Genomic DNA, 20,943 nt, shown 5'->3' with positions numbered 1-20,943 from the left:
TGGTTGCACAAATGGCCCCAGTCATTCACCCCTCTCTGTGTCCTGTCCCCTGCAAAGCGACTCTGCCCCGCCCTCCCTCTTGACTCTGGTCTCCACCTTGGGAATCACCTTGGCCAGTGGGATGTGGGCAAATGTGACCGAGTGAGAATTCGGAGCATGTTACAACGATCAGGCTTTCCTTGTTCCCACTCTGCCATACGCACCCAGGCCAGCCCGCTGGTCCCAGTCGCCCCATCATGCCCAGTCAAGGCCGTCGTGGACCAGGAGACAGCCACCTGGTCCCCAGACGTGGAAGCAATGCAGCGAAGATCAGCGGAAGCCCCCAGCCTGTCGCCCCGTGTGTGAGCAGTACGTTAGCGTTACTGTACGCCACTAAGCACACAGTGGCTGTTTATTACGCAGCGTTAATGTGGCAACAGGTAACGGACACAAAACCCCATCAAGTCACCGTTCTCAGTCAGTTCTCACTCACAGGGATGCACGATGCGGAATGCTGTCAAGTTGTTTGACCCGCCGAGATGAAAGCTGTCCCGGCCTGATTATATTTTGGTGGGACAAGATAATTTGGTCTGCAAAGGGCGGCCAGCTGCTTGTGTGCTCAGCCTCACCTCCCTGATAGAGAACTTTGATTACTTTTTTTTTTTTTTTACTAACCCCAAATTGGATGGAGGTTCTTGTGCCAAAAATAACCCAATCCGCTTCCCTTGCTCCAAACTGAATTTTCAGATGTTCCAATGTTTAAAAATAAAAGACATGAAGTAGGGCAAGCGATTGTAATAATATCTAAGCTGCCAACTCAAATCGCTTTGAGACCGAAGTGAGAGTCTGAACAAAGAAATGAGGGGCGTGAGCCTGCAGCTCCCCTGGCAGGCTCCTACGAGGCGACGTTTCATTTAATCCTCCTGACAAGCCCACAGGGTCGGTGCTACTGGCCTCGTTTTACAGACAGGGAAACTGAGGCACAGAAGGGTCAAGGTCACAGTGCCGCTAGGTAGCAGAACCCAGGTCTGTTTGACAGAGTCAGAGTCAGCTAGGTACCAAACTGCTGTTTGAATCCTATCAGAAATGAATAACAGAGCTTTGGTTCTAACGAAATCTGTTATAACGGAATCTTACTGTACCCATCACACCAAGCAGCTTGCTGGGATGAAACGACGGTGTGCTCTTTGGGGGGAACCTGCCACTTTGCAGCCTGGTCTCTGGGCTCAGCAATTTAGGGCTTGGCCAGGGAGATGCCATCTTGATGTTAACGAGGTCACAGGGCCTCGGCCTCACAGGTCAACTGGACCAGTATTTACAAAGAAAAGGAGTGACTGTGTTTGGGGAGCGTCACGGAGAAATCTGCACTGTCTCCCAAACACCCTCAGCGAGCGCGCTTGCTGCGAGCCGCTTTGCAAAGCCCACGGCGCCGACGACGTCTGCGCGGCTGCTGAGGAGCCCGGAGGGGAGCGGTGTCCGCTCCTGCTGAGCAGAGAAGCAGCCGCAGCACCGGGAGTGCGGGCCGCGCGGCCGGGGGAGGCGCCCTGGCTCTGCCTGTTACTCCTCGAGTCTGCCTTCCGTGGTAGGGTTAGTATCAGGCCCCACGCGCAGATGGAGAAACCGAGGCACAAAGTCCTCAAAAGGTCTGACCCAAGTCCGCCAAGCTAATAAATGCACGGCCTCAAGTGAACGCAGGCCGGCCTGCCCGCGGCCCTTTGTCTTGGGAACGATGCCAGTCTGTCTGTCCCTTTCCTGTGAGTCGCAAAGGAAGGCGCATCCTGAACCCTGACGGAACAGCGTGTTTCTGTTGCATTACTGGTTCCTCGACCTGCCTTCCCCGGACCAGCTGGTGGGAAGAACATCCAGGACTGTCACAGCGAGTTCTCACGTGTGACGAGCCCTGTTCCCCCTCAGCGGTCCGTGACTGCTTTGTCCTCTGAGTGACGCGGGCCAAGCCAGCAGCTGTGCTCAGGGGAGCAACCGTGTTCCCGCGGCCAAGGCAGAGCTCTGGGTCTCTTTTCGGGCACAGCTGAAACTTCCCGGGCATTTTTGATTCATGAACAAGAAGGGCCGCGGGGGTGGGGTGTGGGCGCGGGGAGGCGGGGCGGGTGTCTCAGACCACTCCTCTCAGCGGGGCCAAAGCCTCCCCAGCGGCTTCCAGGCCTTTCTGTGCAGCGTTTGCTCTGGGAGTGAATGCCGAAGAGGAAGAGGCGGAGATGGGCAGGACCTCGGACAGCACCAAGCGGCTCCGGCCTGACTGCCGTGTGCTCCCCCAAGGCCAGCGTGACCCACAGGCCGCCTGTCCCAGGGGCGTGGCGGACCCTCCGCTGAGCGCCAGGCCTTGGAAGCAGGCCGCCGGGAGGGCGTGTCGGGGTGCTTGTTTTGAGGTCCTGGGCACAGAGCAGAGGCTGCGGAGCCGCACGCACTCAGTGGACACACCCCACATCCCCACTGCGAGGCCGTGGCTGGGCCGCCTCACTGTCGGGACTCAGTTTCCTTTTTCTGAAAACCTCAAAGGTAGAAGCGAGGACTTAGTGTGAGAAAAGCCCCTGGCCTGACACCTGGCTGCTTCTATCTCGTTCTTGGCCACAGGGCCACAGGGATTGCGGCTGGTCATCCAGGACCCGATGACAGACCAGTTCCTTGGGCTGGACTGAGACTTCTCAACCATGGCTGGCTGGCCTTTGGCCGGATGTCCTCGGGTGTGGGAGGTTGTCCTGCCCACTGCGACACGTGTAGTAGCATCCTGGACTCCACCCGCTGGATTGTAGTAGCCCCACCCCCCACCAGTGTGGCAGCCAAAACTGTCTCCGTCCACTGCTGCTGTCCCGCGGTTGGGGCGTGAGGTGACACCGCCCCCAGCTGAGACCCGTGGGGTGCGAGGCACGAGGAAGCCCAGCGGGCTCAGTCGGGCAGGGCAGCACGTGCGAGAAGGTAGGAATCCCAACAAAATCAGAATGAAAAGTCCCGCACAAACTCTTTCGGGTAAATCGTACCCATGAACAGAATGGAGTCTGGAGCTGGACAGGTGAGAACGCCAGGCCGCCTTTTCGACCCTACTGACTTGTGACCGGCTCCAGGAGCCCCGCTCCTCGGTGAGTGGAGCAGGAAGCCACGCCGTCACCGGCTGTGCCCATCCTCACAGCCAAATGAGCACGGCCCGTGGCCACGCAGAGGCCGGAAACAGAGCTGCCGCGGAGGAGGAGTGGGGGACAGGCAGGCGCTCAGAGCGGCCGAGCGTGCGCTGGTCAAGGGACCCCAGGAAGACAGCGCCTGCCGCACAGGACAGGGCGGGTGACAGGCTGCAGGTGGATGTGGAGCAGCAGTCTCCTGTCGGGGGGCTGTTCCAATGACCCGTCACCCCCCAGGCCCGAGCGATACAGGGACTGCGGTCGGAAGGGCAGGGGCTGCTCTGTCTGCAGGCCTGGGGTCAGGGGCACCCTGGTTAGTACCTTGCTGTCACCGTCCCCTGGGACGGGGTGGGTCACTGCCTGCTTCCACCCTGCATTTCTTTGTGTCTTAAACGGGTCCCTCTAGTGCGGCCCCTTTTCACCCTAGAGGCTTTGGATATCTAGTGGCCCATGAATATTTTGTTTGGCCCACGAATTAGTTTTCGACTAATTTAAAAATCAGATTATATATCTAGATATGCGTTTCTGCCATCTCTTGGGAGATTGAAAGATCTGGCAGCCTGCGGTCCCACAGAGCAGCGATCGCCTGGGGTGAGTGGTGGCCGACCCCCCCAGACGAGGTCTGCGAGCGCCACTCCCCACCCTCCTCCGTCACGCCATCAGGCTTTATTCACTTAAACGACTTGCCTGTACCCTACGCACACCTGAGTTTGCCATGGTCCCCCGCTGACATGGGGTATATTTGGGGTGTCTGTCTGCTCTGTTGTTCAAGCATTGATAAGTAAGATGCTACAGGATCACGGGAGCAAGGCAGTGGGGGCCTTCCCACGGGTCGTGTTTGTCTCCATTAGGGGAGTCAGTCCCGGTGGCGAGCCGCCTCCTCCCCCAAATCACAGACATGCTTAGTAACACTGGGGATAAGAGGTGGAACCAAGAAACAGTGACCGAAGTCCGCAATGGGAGAAGAGGGTTCTTCTCTCATTTCTATAAGTCCGTTCACGGTCCCCTCTGAGCTGGGGGCGGGACATCAGTGCTGTGGCCTTACTGTGCCCAAAGGAAGCGCCAACACATCGGAAAAGCGTCTAAGATTCTTCGAGCCCGAAGGGCCTCCACCTGCTCTGGGTTGTGCCAGGGCCCCGCAGGGCCGCAGTTCCCCAGCCCGCCACTGAAGTGAATTTCCAGGCGGACGCCTCGCACTGCACCCAGCACTCTGTGCATCGGAATGAAGTGCCCTGCTGTCTGCAGAGGCCCGGCCGCCAGAGGCCGTGGCATTCCCAAGCGGGGAGGTGGCACCGAACCCGTCCTCCCCAGGCGGTGCGAAGGCGCGGCCTCCCCTCTGCCGCCCTCGATGACTCGCTTCCCCGTGACGAGGGTGACAGGGATGCCGCCGCGGTTGTGCTGTGCCACCTGCTCCGTGGGTCCTGAGCCAACTTGGCAGCAAAGCAGGAGGACAGCTTGCTATTCTCGATGCTCTGAGACGAGGTGCTAATTCCGCAGCTCACGCAGGGGGAGGCTTCTCCGGAAAACACGCCGTCCCCTCAGGCCCTGACCCAGCTCCGCGCCCGGCTCCTCTTCCCTCGCCCTCGGCGGCGTGGGCTCCACGTGGCCGCCCTGTCTCCAGCGTCCATCCTTGGCTGTCCGCGCATCTTACGCGCCCCTCTTTCCTTGGGCACCCTTCCTCGCCTCCACGATGATCATCTCCAACTCCGTGATTACCGTTCCCAGGTTTCTACCAGAAAATTGTACCCCAAGGAGTGGGTACGATTTCCAAATTCCTGAAAGAGATGCCACTCTGGGATTTGAGGGCAAAAAGTCAGAATTCCCGAGCGGTCTCAGGAATTCCTCACACCATAACATCGTCTTAAAATATTCCCAACATTCTTCATACTATTTATTCATCATTCTGGAAATCTAAAATGATTTGCCTGATAAATAAGAAATACCTAGTTTGGTAGTATTTACAAGGAATCATAACCTAGAGCAAATATTCGAATACTGGAAAATACCGGCGAACACTATTTCTGGAATAACAATGCGCCCCGGGAGTCTCTCGCCGAGGCTGACAGCAGCACACAGGATCACGCGTGGAAATCACTGATACAAGGACTTTCTGTGCTTCCAAAACTCGTTATTTCTTGGACTGTCACTCACATCGTGTACCACGCACATGAACTTATTAGTATTTATTGTATTTGCGAGGATGACTCATTGTTTGCAGCATATAGAGCCATGAACACTTATGTCACGACTGACGAGATCGTGGCCATTCCTCTCCTATGAGCTCCTGTTCTGGCTCCCGGAAACGGCGACCTTGACCTCTCCCTGTGTGTGACAGCTCTTCCTGCTCTTGCTTTTGCCTCCTTGGTGTGGATCCCTGCAAACCAGGAACGTTGATCGTTGCACTTTAATTTTCACCGGAGAATTATGATACTTCTTCCTGATTTCTTGACTGATTCTTCTTGAGATCTGGAAATGTATGTTTGCTGAGAAACCCCAGGAAGGAATTCGCACCCGATGCTGAGCTCGGAGCACGCACTCACAGCGGAGGCTCTCGTCTCTCTTTTGCCGGGCTCCCGACCTGCCTTCAGGACCTCGCGGAGACCAGTTTCTACGCCCAGCACCTCTTTTTCATCTCACCTTTCCCATGCCGGTTCCCCCTCTGTCAGACGTGGCATCACCTGGTTCAGCCCCTCCCCCACCTTTCTCTGGGCTCCCATGAAAGCACCCCGCCTCGTCCCGCGCCCCCGCTCCAATCTCCCCCCAGCTGCCAGCGTGATCCCCTGAAGCACGGATCTGAGCTCAAAGGCCTGCAAGGGCTCCCAAAATGGAAACTCCCTCGGGACCTTCCGGCCCCAGGTCCCAGCCTTGTTTTCCAGAGCATCCTGACCACAGGGGCGGGTACCGTTCTCCGGCCACAGTGGACGGCTCGGGGCTCCCTAGCTTGGCAGCTGCCCTGCACATCTACAAAGAACACCTATGCTATGCCTATCAGAACTCTGCATATCAAAGTGGTGTAAGGGTTCGTGACATCTGAAAAAAATTTCAAATGCACCTAAATCAGAATCACTCCTAAAAGTCAGTCCTACGGACCTACCTGCTGAAAAGTCTATCTATCGAAATGTTCTGGATGACACTGTTTGACGGAGGAAAAAAAGTCTGGAAACGTCTTAAAAGTTCAGATAGAGCAATGGGGAAATAAGCTATGAAAAAGTCATTGCGGCAGGTACTGGGTAGTTTTCACAAAGAGTGAGCCAGCTGCATCAGATTCAAAGGGCGAACTGCAGAACGCAGTGCGGAGGGTGGCTCTGGCTTCCCCAAGCCATTCCCCTAAGTACTGACAACTCCTGCAGTCACAGAAGAAGCCTGACAGCGGTCGTGGGGTAGGGGTGAGCGCGAGACGTGCAGTGGAGCGGGGTGTGATGTTATTGTGTCTTATATCTTTCTGTAGTGCCTCGGTGTTTTTTTAATGCCATAAGTTTATCACTTCCTCCAAAACGTCTGCTCCTCAGACTCTCCTTTCCCCGTGCTCCCTTTCTGCTGGTAAAAATAGTTACACGCACGCAGCGCTTACTATGTGCGAGGCGCTGCCCTGAACATTTAACACACATGTGCTCATGTGACCCTCCACTGCCACCTCATCAGGTGGAGGCTATGAGTATGTCCGCTGTACAGATGAAGACACTGAGGCCCTGGAGAGCTTGAATGACTTGCTCGAGGCCACACGGCTAGTCAGTGGAGAGCAGGCGCTCGATAAACATGCATCGGCTTGAATACAGAGGTTGTCTGTACCGAGCAGCTTGGGGCATCTCTGCATCTGCCTGGTCTCGCAGTGTGCTGGGCATGTACAAAAGTTCTCTTCTCTCGTACCTGCCTGCCTGTCTTCAGGTACATCCGGTCTACCCACTCTTCACACTGCTCATCTTGTCACCTGAGCCAAGTCACAAACTCCTCTCTGGACCCTTGTGGCCCGCCACCTCCAGTTCCATTCACTACGCCACATCCGGAGTGCAGTTTTAAAAACACAAATCGGGTCACGTCGCGCCCTGCCCCGAACCCTTGGGTGGCTTCCTAACCCAGTCAGAATGGATCTCAAAGTCATTGTTACGGCCTCCGAGGCCTTACGGGTGGTCTGGCCCCTGCTCCGCAGCCTCTCTGCCCTGGCTCTCTGCTCTGCTCACACCGGCAGCATCTGACGCACCCGGCTTGTTCCTGCCTCGGGGCCTCTGCCGGACACCCTTTCCCCAGAATGTCACAGGATCCTCCCCCGGAGAGCCCACTTTGGGAAACGCCACCTGTGTGATCTTCTAGTCCCCGACTCTGCATTTTCTTCACACCCATTTTCCATCTCACGCCCCCTCCTCCGTAAAGGCAGAGGGGCTGAGTCCTTTTTCTGGTTTGCTTTCTGCTAGATCCGCAGGACTCGTTGAGTCCTGCTAGGTGTTGAATAAACGGCGGCTGGTGAAAGATGTTGCTGAGTGCGGGCCCCTCTCAGGGGACTTCCCATGTGTCCACTCTGCAGAGTCTTTGTCCTGGGCATGTCCCAGCTTCCCCGGCGTTTTCTGGAAATAGTGAGAGCCACGCCATCGTCTTCTCCCTCCTCCCCCGCCTCTCTGTGGAAGTCAGTGATCTTTCCCGTGTCACCACACGGACATAAATGGCAGGGACGGAACCTAATTACTGTGATTGGTGGGCTGCCTAGGGGGCGGGGAGGCCATCCGAATACCAGAGAAAACTAGCTGTTGTCCTCATCACTTTCAAAGGGACCTATTCGTGGGGACCTCCTGTGGGGTAGCCCTGCGGATTGGAAGGTCAGCACCCTGGGGGCCGGAACCTTTACCCGTCCCTTAACAGCAGCCCCAGAAATAGCCAGGCCTGCTGCGGGAGGCGATTAAGTGGTATTTTACATGTCATCTCTCCAGGAGACACAGCGGTGTCCCCTAGGGGAGGGGCCTCTGGGTAATGACTTCCCAAGGGAGGCCCAGCCGCTGTAGGGCGCACTGCCCTCCGGGACCAGCCGACCCCAGGCGACCCCAGGCGTGGCTTCCGGGTTCCCCAGGCCTGCAGGGTGGGAGAGAGCCAGCAGGGGAAGCGGGGAGGGAAAGCCCGACTTTTGGAATAATTCACGTTGTGACAGTCACCCTGGCAGATGTGTGCGAACGGAACTTCTTACTTAACACAGAAGGAAACTGAGACTCAAGGTGATCCTCATCCAGGATCACCCTGCTCCCCTTAGTGGCAGAGCCGGGCACTGTCGCTGACTCCCAAACCCCCACGCTTCCCATCTGGCTGCCAGGGGTCTCAAACGCGTCTGCCTTCGAGGGCCAGGTAGCTGACGCGACCCGGGGAAGCTGGCCGAGGGGAAATGCAAGCCCGAGAGGCTGGAAGGGTGCCAGGCGGGGGCACACACATCCCGTCAAAAGTCATCACAGTTGCGGGCTCTTATTTTCCATGCTTTTCAGGTCCATATAATACCAAGTTATTACTACCACTGCAGGGTATATGAGATATAGCCTGTTTCTCTGCTTTTTTTTTTTTTTGTAAAAGTTAACTTTTACTATCTTTTCTTATTTAAAAAGTGATGCATGTTACAAGAAAAGTTTTAAAAATGGAAACAGGCAAGAAGATAACCCACAATTCTACCTATCAGAAAAAAAAGTTTTTAAAATTGAAATGTAATTGATACATAGCATTACATTAGTTGCAAGTGTAAAACACAGTGATTTGATGCGTGTGTATGTTGCGAAATGATCACCAGTAAGTCTGGTTAACATCCATCACCATATACGGTTACAAAACTATTTTATATTTAATTGTATTTGTATTTCTGCTTTTCAAAACACTTTACTTTACAACTCTGTCCGTACCTGACCAGCCTGCCGCCTCGCCATGCACCTCGGACCCTGCCTGGGACCTGCGCCCTCTCTGGCCGCGGGAATTCTGGCCGGTCCACAAGAGCGACGTGAGTGAGTTAAAGGTTCCTAGGAAGGAACCCCGTAACCCCCGCTGGCAGTGACTTGCAAAGCAAATGGTGTCGGCTTAGGCTCAGGTGACCCCTGGTGGTGCGCAGGCTGGAACACTTCATCCCTGAGCGAGACCCCCGCTCACCGGGAGAACGTGACAGCTCGCATTTCAGCAAAAAACACATTTAGCGTTAAGAGCGGATGTGCAGCAGACGGTTGTGGGGAGCGGGGCAGACGTCGACCGAATTTTCTGAAAACCCCGTCGGGAATTTACGCCGTGACCTACGTCACTCTGGTTCCCGCCCCCGTAACTTTTCTCTGCCCTCACGGACCAGCAGACCATGATACGTTTCCCAAGGACGAACTCCTCTGTGAAAAACAAAACAAAACACAACAGAAACATTCCGCCAACGCGCCAAATGGACCGCACAGCGACTCTCTGGAGCCTGCACTGGGCTGCGGCCCGTCCTGCGGGACGGGTGCTTGGAACCCGGGCCTCCCTGCGCCAGTGGCCTGCGGCCCGTCCTGCGGGACGGGTGCTCGGAACCCCGGCCTCCCTGCGGCAGTGACCTGCGGCCCGTCCTGCGGGACGGGTGCTCGGAACCCGGGCCTCCCTGCGGCACTCACCTGCGGCCCATCCTGCGGGACGGGTGCTCGGAACCCGGGCCTCCCTGCGGCACTGGCCTGCGGCCCGTCCTGTGGGATGGGTGCTCGGAACCCGGGCCTCCCTGCGCCAGTGACCTGCGGGCCGTCCTGCGGGACGGGTGCTCGGAACCCCGGCCTCCCTGCGGCAGTGACCTGCGGCCCGTCCTGCGGGACGGGTGCTCGGAACCCGGGCCTCCCTGCGGCAGTGCGCCGCCCGAAGCACAGCTGATGTGTCCGCCAGCATCTGCTGACACCTGCCGTGCGTCATGTCTCGGAGTACACCTTCCCCTGAGGAGGCCGGGCGACGCGAAGGATCTGGGGCTCCGAAAAGGAGCGGGTTTTGGGAGACCGCCATCTGCTCGCCACGTCGGTGGGCGGACTCTGAGCCAGACTGGTAAACAGAGTTCAGAATGGAAAAGAAGTGGCCCACTTCCTACTGCCCTACTTTCTAATTCAGACCGCTGCTGGCGGTAGCAAGGGAGGATTCGGAGAAGAAATTCAACCTGCTGATTCCTCAACTCTCAGATTTGTACAGATGGCAGAATACTTGCAAGTCATGATGCCCCTTGCAGAACACAGATGAAATACTGACACGGTAAAAAGAAAAAAAATGGAAAAGTGTGTGTGCAAGCAGGCCTCATCTCATACTGGGCTCCAGGCTGCATGAGCCTGAAAGTTTTAAGGACTATTTATAGCGGGGCGGGTGGGGGGCGGGGGCAGGCGGAAACACGAGCCAATTCTACCCGCTGGCTATTTCCCCCCGCTCATCGTCCCTCCCACACCCCAAGCTGGAATGGGAGCCTGGCATGGGGCTGGCTCCCGGGACACACGTGGGATGCAAGGGCCAGCCAGATGCATCCTGGGCACACGCAGCGCCTGGTCCTCACGCCCGAAGCCTGCACGGAGAGGCCAGCAGAGCAGTGGGGCAGGGGCAGGACTGCAAACTCAGGTGTCTGCAGGGGCCCGGCAGGTAATGCGAATGTATGGCGTCACCTGAATACAGGAGAAGAACAGCCACATACCAATGCGAATGGCCGAGAAGGCTCAGCTCAGCGTCCTGGAAACAACGGAGTCGGGGCTCCCGGGGGACAGGGCCGCGCTTTCAGCTGTCCCCTGCTGCCAGGTGCGGTGGCGCGGGAATGGAAGTGGGCAGTCGCCTGTCCCGGCCGCCCGAACAGAATACCGTGGTATTTGCGGCTTCCGTGACAGACATGGATTCCTCACAGCTCTGGAGGCTGGGAGTCCGAGGTCGAGGTGCCGGCAGATTCGGTTCCAGGTGAAAGCCCCCTCCCTGGCTTCCAGATGGCTGGCTTCCCACTGTTTCCCCACAAGGCAGACAGAGGGCACTCCGGTCTCCGTCCCTCTCTTTATGGGGTGCCAGTGTCACCCAAACCTAGTCGCCTCCAAAGGCCCCAGATACCAGCACATTGGAGAGTGGGACTTCAACATATGAATATTTTTTTTGGGGGGGGGTACAAATGTTCAGTCCATATTAAGGTGTGACCGTGTCTCATTTTTCAAGAGAAGCTTGATATCTAAGTTGTAAAAATCTGACACATAATTTTTTTTTTTTTATGTTGGCAGTACTTGAAGAAACATGACAAAACCCCACTTGGACTGGTCAAATAAAACAGGTCAGAGGGTCGGGCTCAATCCACAGGCCATGTTTGTCGCCCGTGCCCCCCAAAGTGGGCGATGGTGCCAAATGGCCCAGGGTCCCCGTGTGCTGGTGGGGAACCCTGGGGCCGGCCAGGTAGCCTCTCAGAGCCTCACTTGTCGTTAGTAGCTGGGACCTATGGAATTACCCTTTGGCAACTTTGTGAGGTTCCACCGAATAAAACGGAGGCGTGGTGCCCACCTAATAGGCTCTCGGGGAGATACAGCAGGTCAAATGTTCAGTCAGGACTATGATCCGTGCTCACAAAACGGGGGGAGATGGGCACGGTGGCACCAGCCTCGCGGACGAGTCTGTGTGACCCGCAGCTCATGTCGTGGACCGTTAGGACCTCGAATCAGTGTTCAAAGGAGCCGAGGAAACCTGACGAGATTTTTTTTTTTTTTGAATGCTTTTTGGGGTTTACTTCCCTAGCCAAGAGAGCAAGAGACATTTTTTTTTTTTTTTTTAAACTAGAAATCTCTTATGGTGAGCCCCTGAGCTGAGGCACATAGGCAGGAACCTCGTGGAGGTTTGCGAGCTCATCTTCCATGACCCTCAAACGAGTACGATCCACAAATTTCAACCTGTACCCCATCTCGCTCAAAAAGACAAGGCGAGGAGGGCAGCTTAATTCGGGACTGCAAGGAGAGCCAACCGAGAAAAGCAGTTTAATTCAGCTGGGGTCCAGACCAAGGTTCCGGCGGAAATCGGGTGTCATCTGCCACAGACTCCTACCGAAATTCTACGTGTGGCTTAAAGCCCACGAAACGGAACCTTATGTCCCCTGTGCGAGTTAGGCACAGAGGGTCCCTCTCCCAGCTCTGCTGAACGGCGGCCAGCGCGGCGGAGGCGGCCCAACGCGCCGAGGCACCCTCACCAACGGACTTCACGAATGTGCGGGCTCAGGTTTGGTGAGCACCGGAACGGCGATGCCCGACACCAGCCAGCCCGCGTGGGGCACTGTCTTCTCTGGCTCTAACACACGGCAGGCGGCCTTTCTCGGCGCCAGGCCGCAGGACCAGCCCTCTAGGGCCGTGTTCATCAGGGAATGTGGCCCAAACGCACGTGACTCAGTTCCGACACGCGCCAGGGGCCAGGGGGCCGCGTGTAAAGGAAGAACGGGAGCTCCTGTCGCCCGCTAGCGCGGCACTTCTGAAGCTGTGAGGTCTGGGCCCTGGCGTTGCAAATTGCCGGAACGAAGTAAAACGGTATATTCTATTTGGAAGAAAAGGTGTCTTTTATCACAATGCACTTTTATCATCTCGCAAGTGTTCAAACAATTAGAAAAACACAAGCGACCAGCGTGGCTACAATTTCAAAGGCCCTCGGAGGCCGGAGGGGCAGTCCCGCCCTTGAGTGTCTGCTCGGAAGTCTGCCGCCAACGGCTCGACCCCACATTCAGAAGCAGAAACGAGCCCCCTGTTGTGAGTGGCAGAGTCACCGTTAGAATGAAATGCGTCCCCCGGGTCCGCGGGGCACCGTTCTCAAGAGCTGCAGGGAGAGGAAACTCCTACTCCATGCCGCACGCACCAGCCCGGCACTTCCTAACGACAAGCCCCCACCCCGCTTCGGGGAAGCCGCCAGTCTGCTGCGTGGACCCCTCCATCTGGTGTTCCCATTATGACGGTAGCGTTTCGGGAATAATTAAATTATTCTCTGAAGCATCGAAAGGCTCTATGAACACCAAGCACCTCTCCATCATTCTAGCTCTCAAAATTCCAAGGATGTAGCTGTCTCAGGCAGACGGAAGACTCGTTAGAACAGAGGGAACGCGTCGGTGACCGGGTGGTGACATCGAGTGACAGACGCCTGCCCCAGGGTGCTGAGCAAACAGGTGTTTCCAGCCAGTGCGACCCGAGACAGGCTGGGGAGAACGGAGTCAGCAGACAGACAGGCCGGCGTGGCGCGCGGTGAACAGACGCCCCTGCCGCACCCCATCGCGAGCAAGGATTTGCCGCCGGAAGGACGGCGGCGTCTATCACGCCGAACGACCACCTTGAATTGTCGCGATTTCGTACATGCCTCACATATAAACTCCTTCAGATGTTTCTTTTATAGGAGATGTAAGAACAAGGAATTCGTCCCCAGGTTTAAGTTCGTTCATACATAAGTAGTATTAACATGAAAATCATTTCAGTCAGCACCGGCGGGAGTCTGTAAATACTTTTCCTTGGTTCACTAACCAAGTTGAAGACACTCGGAGAGCATTGCAGCTCTATAATGCCTGTGAGCGGCACAGAAAATGAACCTTTTCTTAGATCAAGATGTATGAAAGCATGAAACCCAAGCCTGCACTTACCTGCGAGCCTCGAGTCAACAGTGCTCACTGGCACACTCGCTCCTTCGTGAGCCCTCGGGGTCCGACGCGCTGTGGCCCACGTCCCCCTGCTGGCACCTCCCCCGGCTCCTGGGTCACGCCTGGGCCCCAGGGTGTCCGGGACACGGACACACTTCGCTGCCCAACCACGGCAGGAGAGAGAAGGACGCGGATCGTACTTACACGAAGAAGGGCATCAGCTGGACCAGGGTCTCCTTCTTGGGGCTGGCGGCGAACTCGGGGACCATCTGGATGACCTTGTTCATGACGCTGCGCAGGTAGTCCTGGAGCTGCTTCCTTCGTTCCTCCACGAACTTGGCGTCCTGAGGAGACAGACGGGGGTGCGTGGAGGATGCCGTCCTCGCCTAGCCAAAAGCCCCCCGCCCCCCAGAACACGCGACGGATCCGTCACCGCCGCCCGGACAGGGAACGTTGGAGGCGTTTGCCATGCGCTTGGCACGTGCGGCCACGTTTAATAACAGGGAAGATGCTCGTGACATCACTACGTGGGGAGAGCGTGTTCCCGTGGATGACGTCTTGGCAACTGAGGCTTATTTTGTGAGCCCCGACAATGTGCCGAACGTGGCTGGTGCCAGGGACCAAGGACAGAACCAGGAACGCGAGGGGTCACCGCCGTGACCCTGGCGGGCGTCCGGGGCCAGTGGGGAGACGCAAACTGAGCCACTGTCCCAGTCAGCGTGTAAATATTAATGTCCCTAAATGCCACCTGCTGGAGACGGTGCTTGATTTTGCCTCCTCGGGAGTTTTCCACTATGTAAGATTGTAGTAATAAACGAACAAAAACATCACCTTTCATGAAAAACTGGGAGACCCAGCAGCACAGACCTACCCACAGGGTCGCGGGGGGCGGGGGCGGGGTGCAGTGTGGCCCCCCAGGAAGCGCAGGGCCCCAGGTCTGCGCGGGCTCTGCCCCTCCCGCTCACCCCCGCCCCGTGTCTCCTCGGCCCTCGCAGGCAGGGCCGGCTCCCCAGGCCTGTGCCCTGTGCCGTCTCACAGGGTGCGAACGTGCACCTCTGTGACTGACCATCTGCTGCCCCTGTCCCAAATTCTTAATGATTTGGAACAAGGGGCCCCTATTTTCACACTGCCCTGGGCCCAGGGATAGGGCAGCCTGTCTCGCTCATTCAAGTCTGCACGGGGGGTGGGGTGGGGGGTGGGCTTGGTTTATAAGACAGGAACCCTGGGCAGCACGGGGGGCAGGGTTTCCTTACCAGAGCCTTCACTCAGGAAGTGATACTCAGGGACTGAAGGCCAAGAGGGTGAACGAGGGGACAGCGGGGAGAGGGCGGTAGAGGAACAGGGTCATCTGGCCTCTCCAGGACAGAAGAAGCTCACTCGGACTAATCTCCCATGACAAATGAAGAAATCACGGCCTAGAGAGGAGCTGGTGGCTCGCCCACACGGTCCCACAGATAGAGTGGGGCCCTCGCCTCCCCAGCCCTGGTGACGGCACAGGGGCCACCCTAGGCCGGGCTCAGCAAGTCTGTCAAACAAGGCTGATCAAGGGCACCTGAGAAGCTGCCCAGTACGCGCTCTGACTTCTGACGAGGGTCCCCACAGGCCCTGCCGAGAACCCCAGCTCGGCTGGGAGAGTCTTTCTTAAGTATCGCCAGATTTAGCAAATAAAAATTCAGGATGCCCAGTGAAATCTGAATTTCAGAGAAGCAATGAATCATTTTTCAGTTTTCATAACTCAATATTCAATAATTCATAATTCAATAATTTTTTAGTATTCAAGTCTGCACCACACAATAAAACCTTTCCAGCAATGTTTGGAACACACTGAAACTAAGAAATTATTCATTGTTTATCTGAAATTCAAATTTCCTGGCAACCCTCCCCTGAGCGCCAGGTGGGAGGAAGGTACAGGAGTGGCAAGGCCGCCCAGCCCCGAGCAGCCCCTGAGGAGCTGCCTCGAGGGGAGCTGCCTCCAGAGGGGTGGCCACCATCGAGCACGGCCGCCAGCCACTCCGGCTCACCGCGAGGCTGCTCCGTCCCAGGGCGGGAATCGCCTACAGCCTGGCAGGGGGTGCGCTGAGTGGGAAGAGCCATGGCATCGGCCAGGAGAGCGGCAGGTCCTTGGCCCAAGTGGGAGCCCCCCGGGGTCTGCCCCCCCCCCCCCCGCCCAAATGGCAGGCTCTGCTCCGTGGCCTCCGAGTTTTAACCCATCGCTGGGCGATTGGATGCTCCTCCCTGGGAAGGTGGTTAATGTGCCAGGTCAGTGCAGAACTGAGCTGATTAACCCGGGTTTTTAATCTGCACAAACCCCTCCAGGACCGCTTGAGAGGCCCCGCTGCAGGGCAGGAAGGGACTTGCGGGGCCGGGCTGGGCGACAGGGTCCTCGGAAGGCGAGGGTCCCCAAAAGGAAGGCCGGAGGACTCCACCCACGCGTCGCACTCGCCCACCTCCTCTTGGTCAGCGCCTCTTCTCGCCCAGGTCCCGGGGGCGACGGCGACGTGGCAGGAAGTTAGCGCCGTGGAGGAAGCCCCGGTGCCTCCCACACGCTGAGCCCTCGGCCAGGCGGTCCCTGGGAGCCCCAGCCGGCTCCTGAGGAAACCCGCAGGCCAGCGGTCTGCACCTGCAGCCCGAGCCGTCCAGAGGGAGCGGCGATGCCCGTGGCGCCCGCTCCGCGCTCGGTGCCTTCCGAGCCCCGCGTCCTCGCGACACGCTGGAGGCTGGAAACCGAGGCTCGGGCGGGCTCAGGAATGCGCGCTGGGGCTCGGAACCGGCAGGCGCTGAGCAGGGCCGCAGGTCTTTACCCTCGAGCAAGGGGAGCTGCCCTCCATCCAGAACATGCTTGAATTTATGGAAGAACAATCTACGGGCCCTCTACACCGCAGGCCTAGAATTCTCCGGTGGTTCCCATGAGCCCTGACCCCCTCCCTGCCGCACGCCTGGACCCTCGCGTGGTTCGCAGCAGCCCCTCACGACGTGGCCCCAGCGGGCCCTGCCAGCCTCACTTCGTGTCACCCTGTCCCCACCCTCGGCACCCACCCAACACCGTCAATGCGTCAGCCCCCGACTTTCTCCCCGCGTCCTGCACGCGGCCTCCTGGTGTCCTCGGGCTGCTCCCTGGGCCTGGAGGCCCTGCCGCTCAGGCCTCCGAGCGCCCCGTGGGCACCGGCTGAGGCCGGCCCGCCCTCGCGCCTGCAACCCTGCCGCTGCCTGGAACGACCGCTCCGGTTCATTGTGCGCCTGGGCTACTCCGTGGTGAGTCCAGGGAGGGCAGGGCCCTCCGTCTCGTTCAGCCCTGAACCACCAGAGCCTAACACAGTGCCTGGAGCTCACGAGACGCCCCATGAATATTTGTTGCAAGAATGAATAAATGTGGATGAATCAATGTGGGGGTGCTGTAGGGGAGGCAAGGCGGGCCGCCAAGGAAAACTGCACGAAGGCTGTTGCCAAGTCCAGACGAGACACGACGAGGACCCCTGACGGGGGAGGGGAGGGGAGGGAGGCTCAAGGCGGCTCCCTGGGCCCAGGTCCCTCTGGGCAGCGGGTGGAGAGCAGAGGGCGGCGTGCCAAGGGAAGGAAGACAAGGAGCTGGGCCTTCTGAGACCCCATTTGTCACATGGGGCTGCCAGGAGGAGGCCAGGATCCGGGGAGGGCCTGCCCCACTGGGCGGCATCCAGCGCTTAAAGGGCCATGGAGTGTTGGTGAGTTTTTTGATCGGGCTCCTGGGGCTGCAGCCCAAACACAGCATGAGACGTGACGGGCCTGGATGGACCCGGCGCACGGAGGAGGCCAGACTCCTCCGGCGGCCACCTGCTGCCCTTGCTGCCCGTGGCCCCGCTGTCATTTTGTGTGGCCTGTTGTCATGTTACCGTCGGCTCCGGCTTAGAACTAACGATAGGGAGTGCGGGGCTTAGCCCTCGCTGGGCAGAAGAGCGCGCAGGACTATTCTAACGGGAGTCGTTTTTCCCCTCCAGAAAAGGTCAGTTTTATTTTGAGCATCAAGAAGATAAAGACACCATTAGATTAAGAGCAGTTATTTTAAAAACAATGGGATGTTGTGGACAAGATGATGAGCTACAGTTTCTAGAACAAACGCTTCCCTGGGATGTTGTTGCCCACAGCGGCGTCTGCTCAGCTCAGCCACACCCCGTCTCCCCCGGGAGCCACCCTCGGCGTGAGCTGTGGGGGGTGGGGGGCGAGGGGGGTGCTGACTTTGCATTTCCGGGGTTTTTATTTTCATCTAAGACTATCACGGTGTTTTCTAAAACAAACCGGAGGTTCACTCCATCGGGAGCAGCAAGCAGCTCAGGTCTGGTCAGAGACGGCTGCTTCGGAGTCAGCTGATCTGACAATGCAGCTCTGGCTAGAGAATTCTGGAACACTGACTAGACTCCCAAGGAGGCCGACATTAAGGCCCTCTGGCTACGAGAGTCCTCAATTCTGAAGAGACCGGGCGCAAAGGGAGACAAGGCCTCTTGGCACCCCTACGAGGGGACGGGAGCCGCGTCCCGGCCCGGCCACGACGAGGAGCCTGCCCTGCGGCCCTCCCCCGCCCTCTCTCTTCCACGCCTCCGGCTGCACGTGGAGATGGCAGAACCGCTGAAGGCAGGCAGGCCGCCAGGGCCACCCAATCCGCGATGGGTGTAGAAAGAACCTTCATTGCTGAAGGCCATGGACCTACAGGTTCGGGGCCCAGGCCGTCAGGGGTGCCGGTGTCAATTGCACTGGCTCACAGAGGCTCCCTCAGCGACGGCGCCCGCACGCGTCCAGGACAGCGGGCCCCGAACCAGCGGGCACAGCAAAGCGGTGCGGCCCCGCCCCCGGGCTCAGAGTGCGGCGGGAAGGAGACAAGCAGCTGCATGAACGCACGGCCGTCACACGCTGGGGGAGACGGGGGGCAGGACCAGCAGGAGGGCGGGCAGGCTGGGCCGGGAGGGCGCGCCTTCACAGGTGAGATCTGCAGAAGGAGAGGAGGGCAGGCCCGGGGTGAGGACGCCGGCGGGCCTCCTCGTCTCTGCGCCGCCCGGGGGCAGGAGGCGCCCGTACGTGGCCGGGGCCCGGGGCACGAAGAGCAACGAGCGGGTTCGAGCTCTGCGTCAGCTGACAACGCCGGCGGACGTGCTGACGGGCTGGGTCGTTCGTTCGCGCATGCGCTGGTCGGTCACACGCTGGCTCATTCATTCACTCATTCATTCACTCATTCATTCATTCATTCGACAGGTATATTCTTCAGGAGCCTAGTGCGAGGCAGGCACTGTGACCAAGACGACAGAGACGACGTGGATCCTGCCTTCGCGGAGCTCACAGTCGGTTGGAAAAGGCGGACAGACCGACCATCGCTGAACAGCTGGAGAAGGCCGCGAGCGCACGCGGGCACCTTCCCGCAGGACCGTGACGCCGGCTGACCGAGCGGCTCCTCGGCCAGGCGCCGGGCTCCGCGCACACGCGCGTGATTCCTTCACCCTTCAGGAGCCCGCCGGGACGCGCCTGCCTCAGTGCCCCCTCTCAGGGACAGGACGCTGAGACTCGGAAAGCAGTTCGGATCAGGGCACAGCCCGGACGGACCACCGCTGGTGGGAACCCCAGGAGTCAGGCTGGAGGGGCGCTGAGGGGGGAGGGGGAGGGGGAGGGGGGAGCAGGGAAAGGCCCGGGGGCCGTGTGAGAGCCCCTCAGGGGACGGGCACTGCAGGCGAGGGCGGCCAGCAGCTATTCCTTCGCTGAGACTGAAGAGGCTCACGCTTCAGTTTTAAAAAGCTCTATTTTGTCCCTGGAGTACTGAAAACCTGCCTTTCCTCTTTCGAGTATCAGCCAGCTGGGAGGTTTAGCTCACCTAAACCCCAGGCCCAGCCCCCGACCCTGTCCCCTGTTCCCCTGGGACACAGGGAACGAGACATGTTCCACTGCAAAGACCGGAAACCCGTGAACCCCGCTTTGTCCCAAATGCGAGGCCCACACTCCTGACACCGGCGTCCGAGCAGCTGCTTCTAGGGCAACCGTCATGCGACCACTACCTGGGAGACCAAGGGGGGAAAATTCCTGTTACCGCCCCTTTAAACAGTCTCCACGGAGACATCTGAGAGCAATGAACAGCCGGGTACGATGGCCCCTGCTAGCAGCTCCCCAAACATCACCGAGCCCCTTCTGGAAGCTTTCGATGAGGTGTTTTCAGCAAAGCTGCACAGAGTACCTTCGCTTGATTAACCTGGAGAAATAACACAGTTGCAAGCCTAGAGGAGGAAGCTCCTTCTAGTCCTTACGGCGAGATCGGGCTCCACGCGGTCATGAGGGAGGTGCTGACGGTCCCATCGGGGCCACGGCGGGCTGAGCGGCCTGGCCAGTTTAAGCTCATCTGACGAGCTCTCCCGCAAGGTGCTCCCCAGCTGGAAGGCACCAGGCATGAGTGACAGAGGTGTCTCTAAGGCGCCCCTGGCGAGAATTTCGTGCTGTAAGCCTCCACAGACACCCACTCATTTAGAGATCAGTCGCTGTCCTTCCTGGACGGACAGAGAAGCGAAGTCCCCTTAACTACTTCACCCAGCAACTCGGTTCGGCCACCATTTACGAAACCAGCGGTTTGGTGACTGGGAAAGACAGAGAGGGGAACCAGGCCTAGCCCTGTGGAGGCCACTGTCACCCTCTCTGGACATTTGAGGCCACGGGATATTACACACTTACCCACGTCAGCAAGCATGTGACACCTCCTCTGTGCCAGGCCCTGTTAATGACGAAAAACACCCAGTTCTCCCCTGCAGGCACCCACGGTCCGTCGCCCGCCCGTACACTCGAGCCTCCACCGGCACCCTCGGACGGAGAGTCGCGTCCCCACACGCACGGGGGCCCGCCCTGCGCCGGGGCCCGCGATGAGGAGGTGCTGCGGGGGGGGGGGACGCGCCCCGCTGTCCTCACACAGCCACCGCACCCCGTCACTCCTCCCACAGCGGGCGGACGCGCCGGGCTCTGTGCTGGGGACTCGCGAGATGAGGTGCCGAGTCACGGGGCCGGCGCGCGGGCCGGTGCTGGACAACAGTGTGGCCATTAACTGGGCAGAACGTGGCGGCTTTGAGAGGAAGGTGGCGGTCTCTTCTGGCCGGTGCAGGAGCGGGCGGCACTTCTGGCCTCGGCCTGGGGGGTGGGTGGATTTCAGCAGATGGCGGCAGGAGCAGAGGGGCACTCGGATGGAAGTGAGGTGAGTCAGGAGCCGCGAGGGAATGGGGTGTCAGGGACGGGGCGTATGGACCGAAGCGGGGAGGTGAGCCGGCCTTTGGGAAGTCGGTTCGG

The 20,943-nt window shown here is 58.6% G+C and overlaps 1 protein-coding gene across 2 annotated transcripts in view; it reads right to left on the bottom strand.

Annotated features, from left to right (window-relative positions):
* Positions 1-20,943, bottom strand: part of SNX29 (sorting nexin 29) — a 441,832-nt gene that overhangs the window by 23,883 nt on the left and 397,006 nt on the right. For both annotated transcript variants that reach the window (XM_036226320.1, XM_036226321.1), the window contains exon 20: positions 13,873-14,012. In XM_036226320.1, the coding sequence (XP_036082213.1) occupies positions 13,873-14,012 (140 nt within the window). The remainder of the gene's footprint in view (positions 1-13,872; positions 14,013-20,943) is intronic.

This window comes from Rousettus aegyptiacus, unplaced genomic scaffold, assembly GCF_014176215.1.
Source record: "Rousettus aegyptiacus isolate mRouAeg1 unplaced genomic scaffold, mRouAeg1.p scaffold_m13_p_8, whole genome shotgun sequence".
Lineage (NCBI taxonomy): Eukaryota > Metazoa > Chordata > Mammalia > Chiroptera > Pteropodidae > Rousettus > Rousettus aegyptiacus.
The sequence above is the reverse complement of the archived record's forward strand: the minus strand, read 5'-3'. Positions and strand labels throughout refer to the sequence as shown.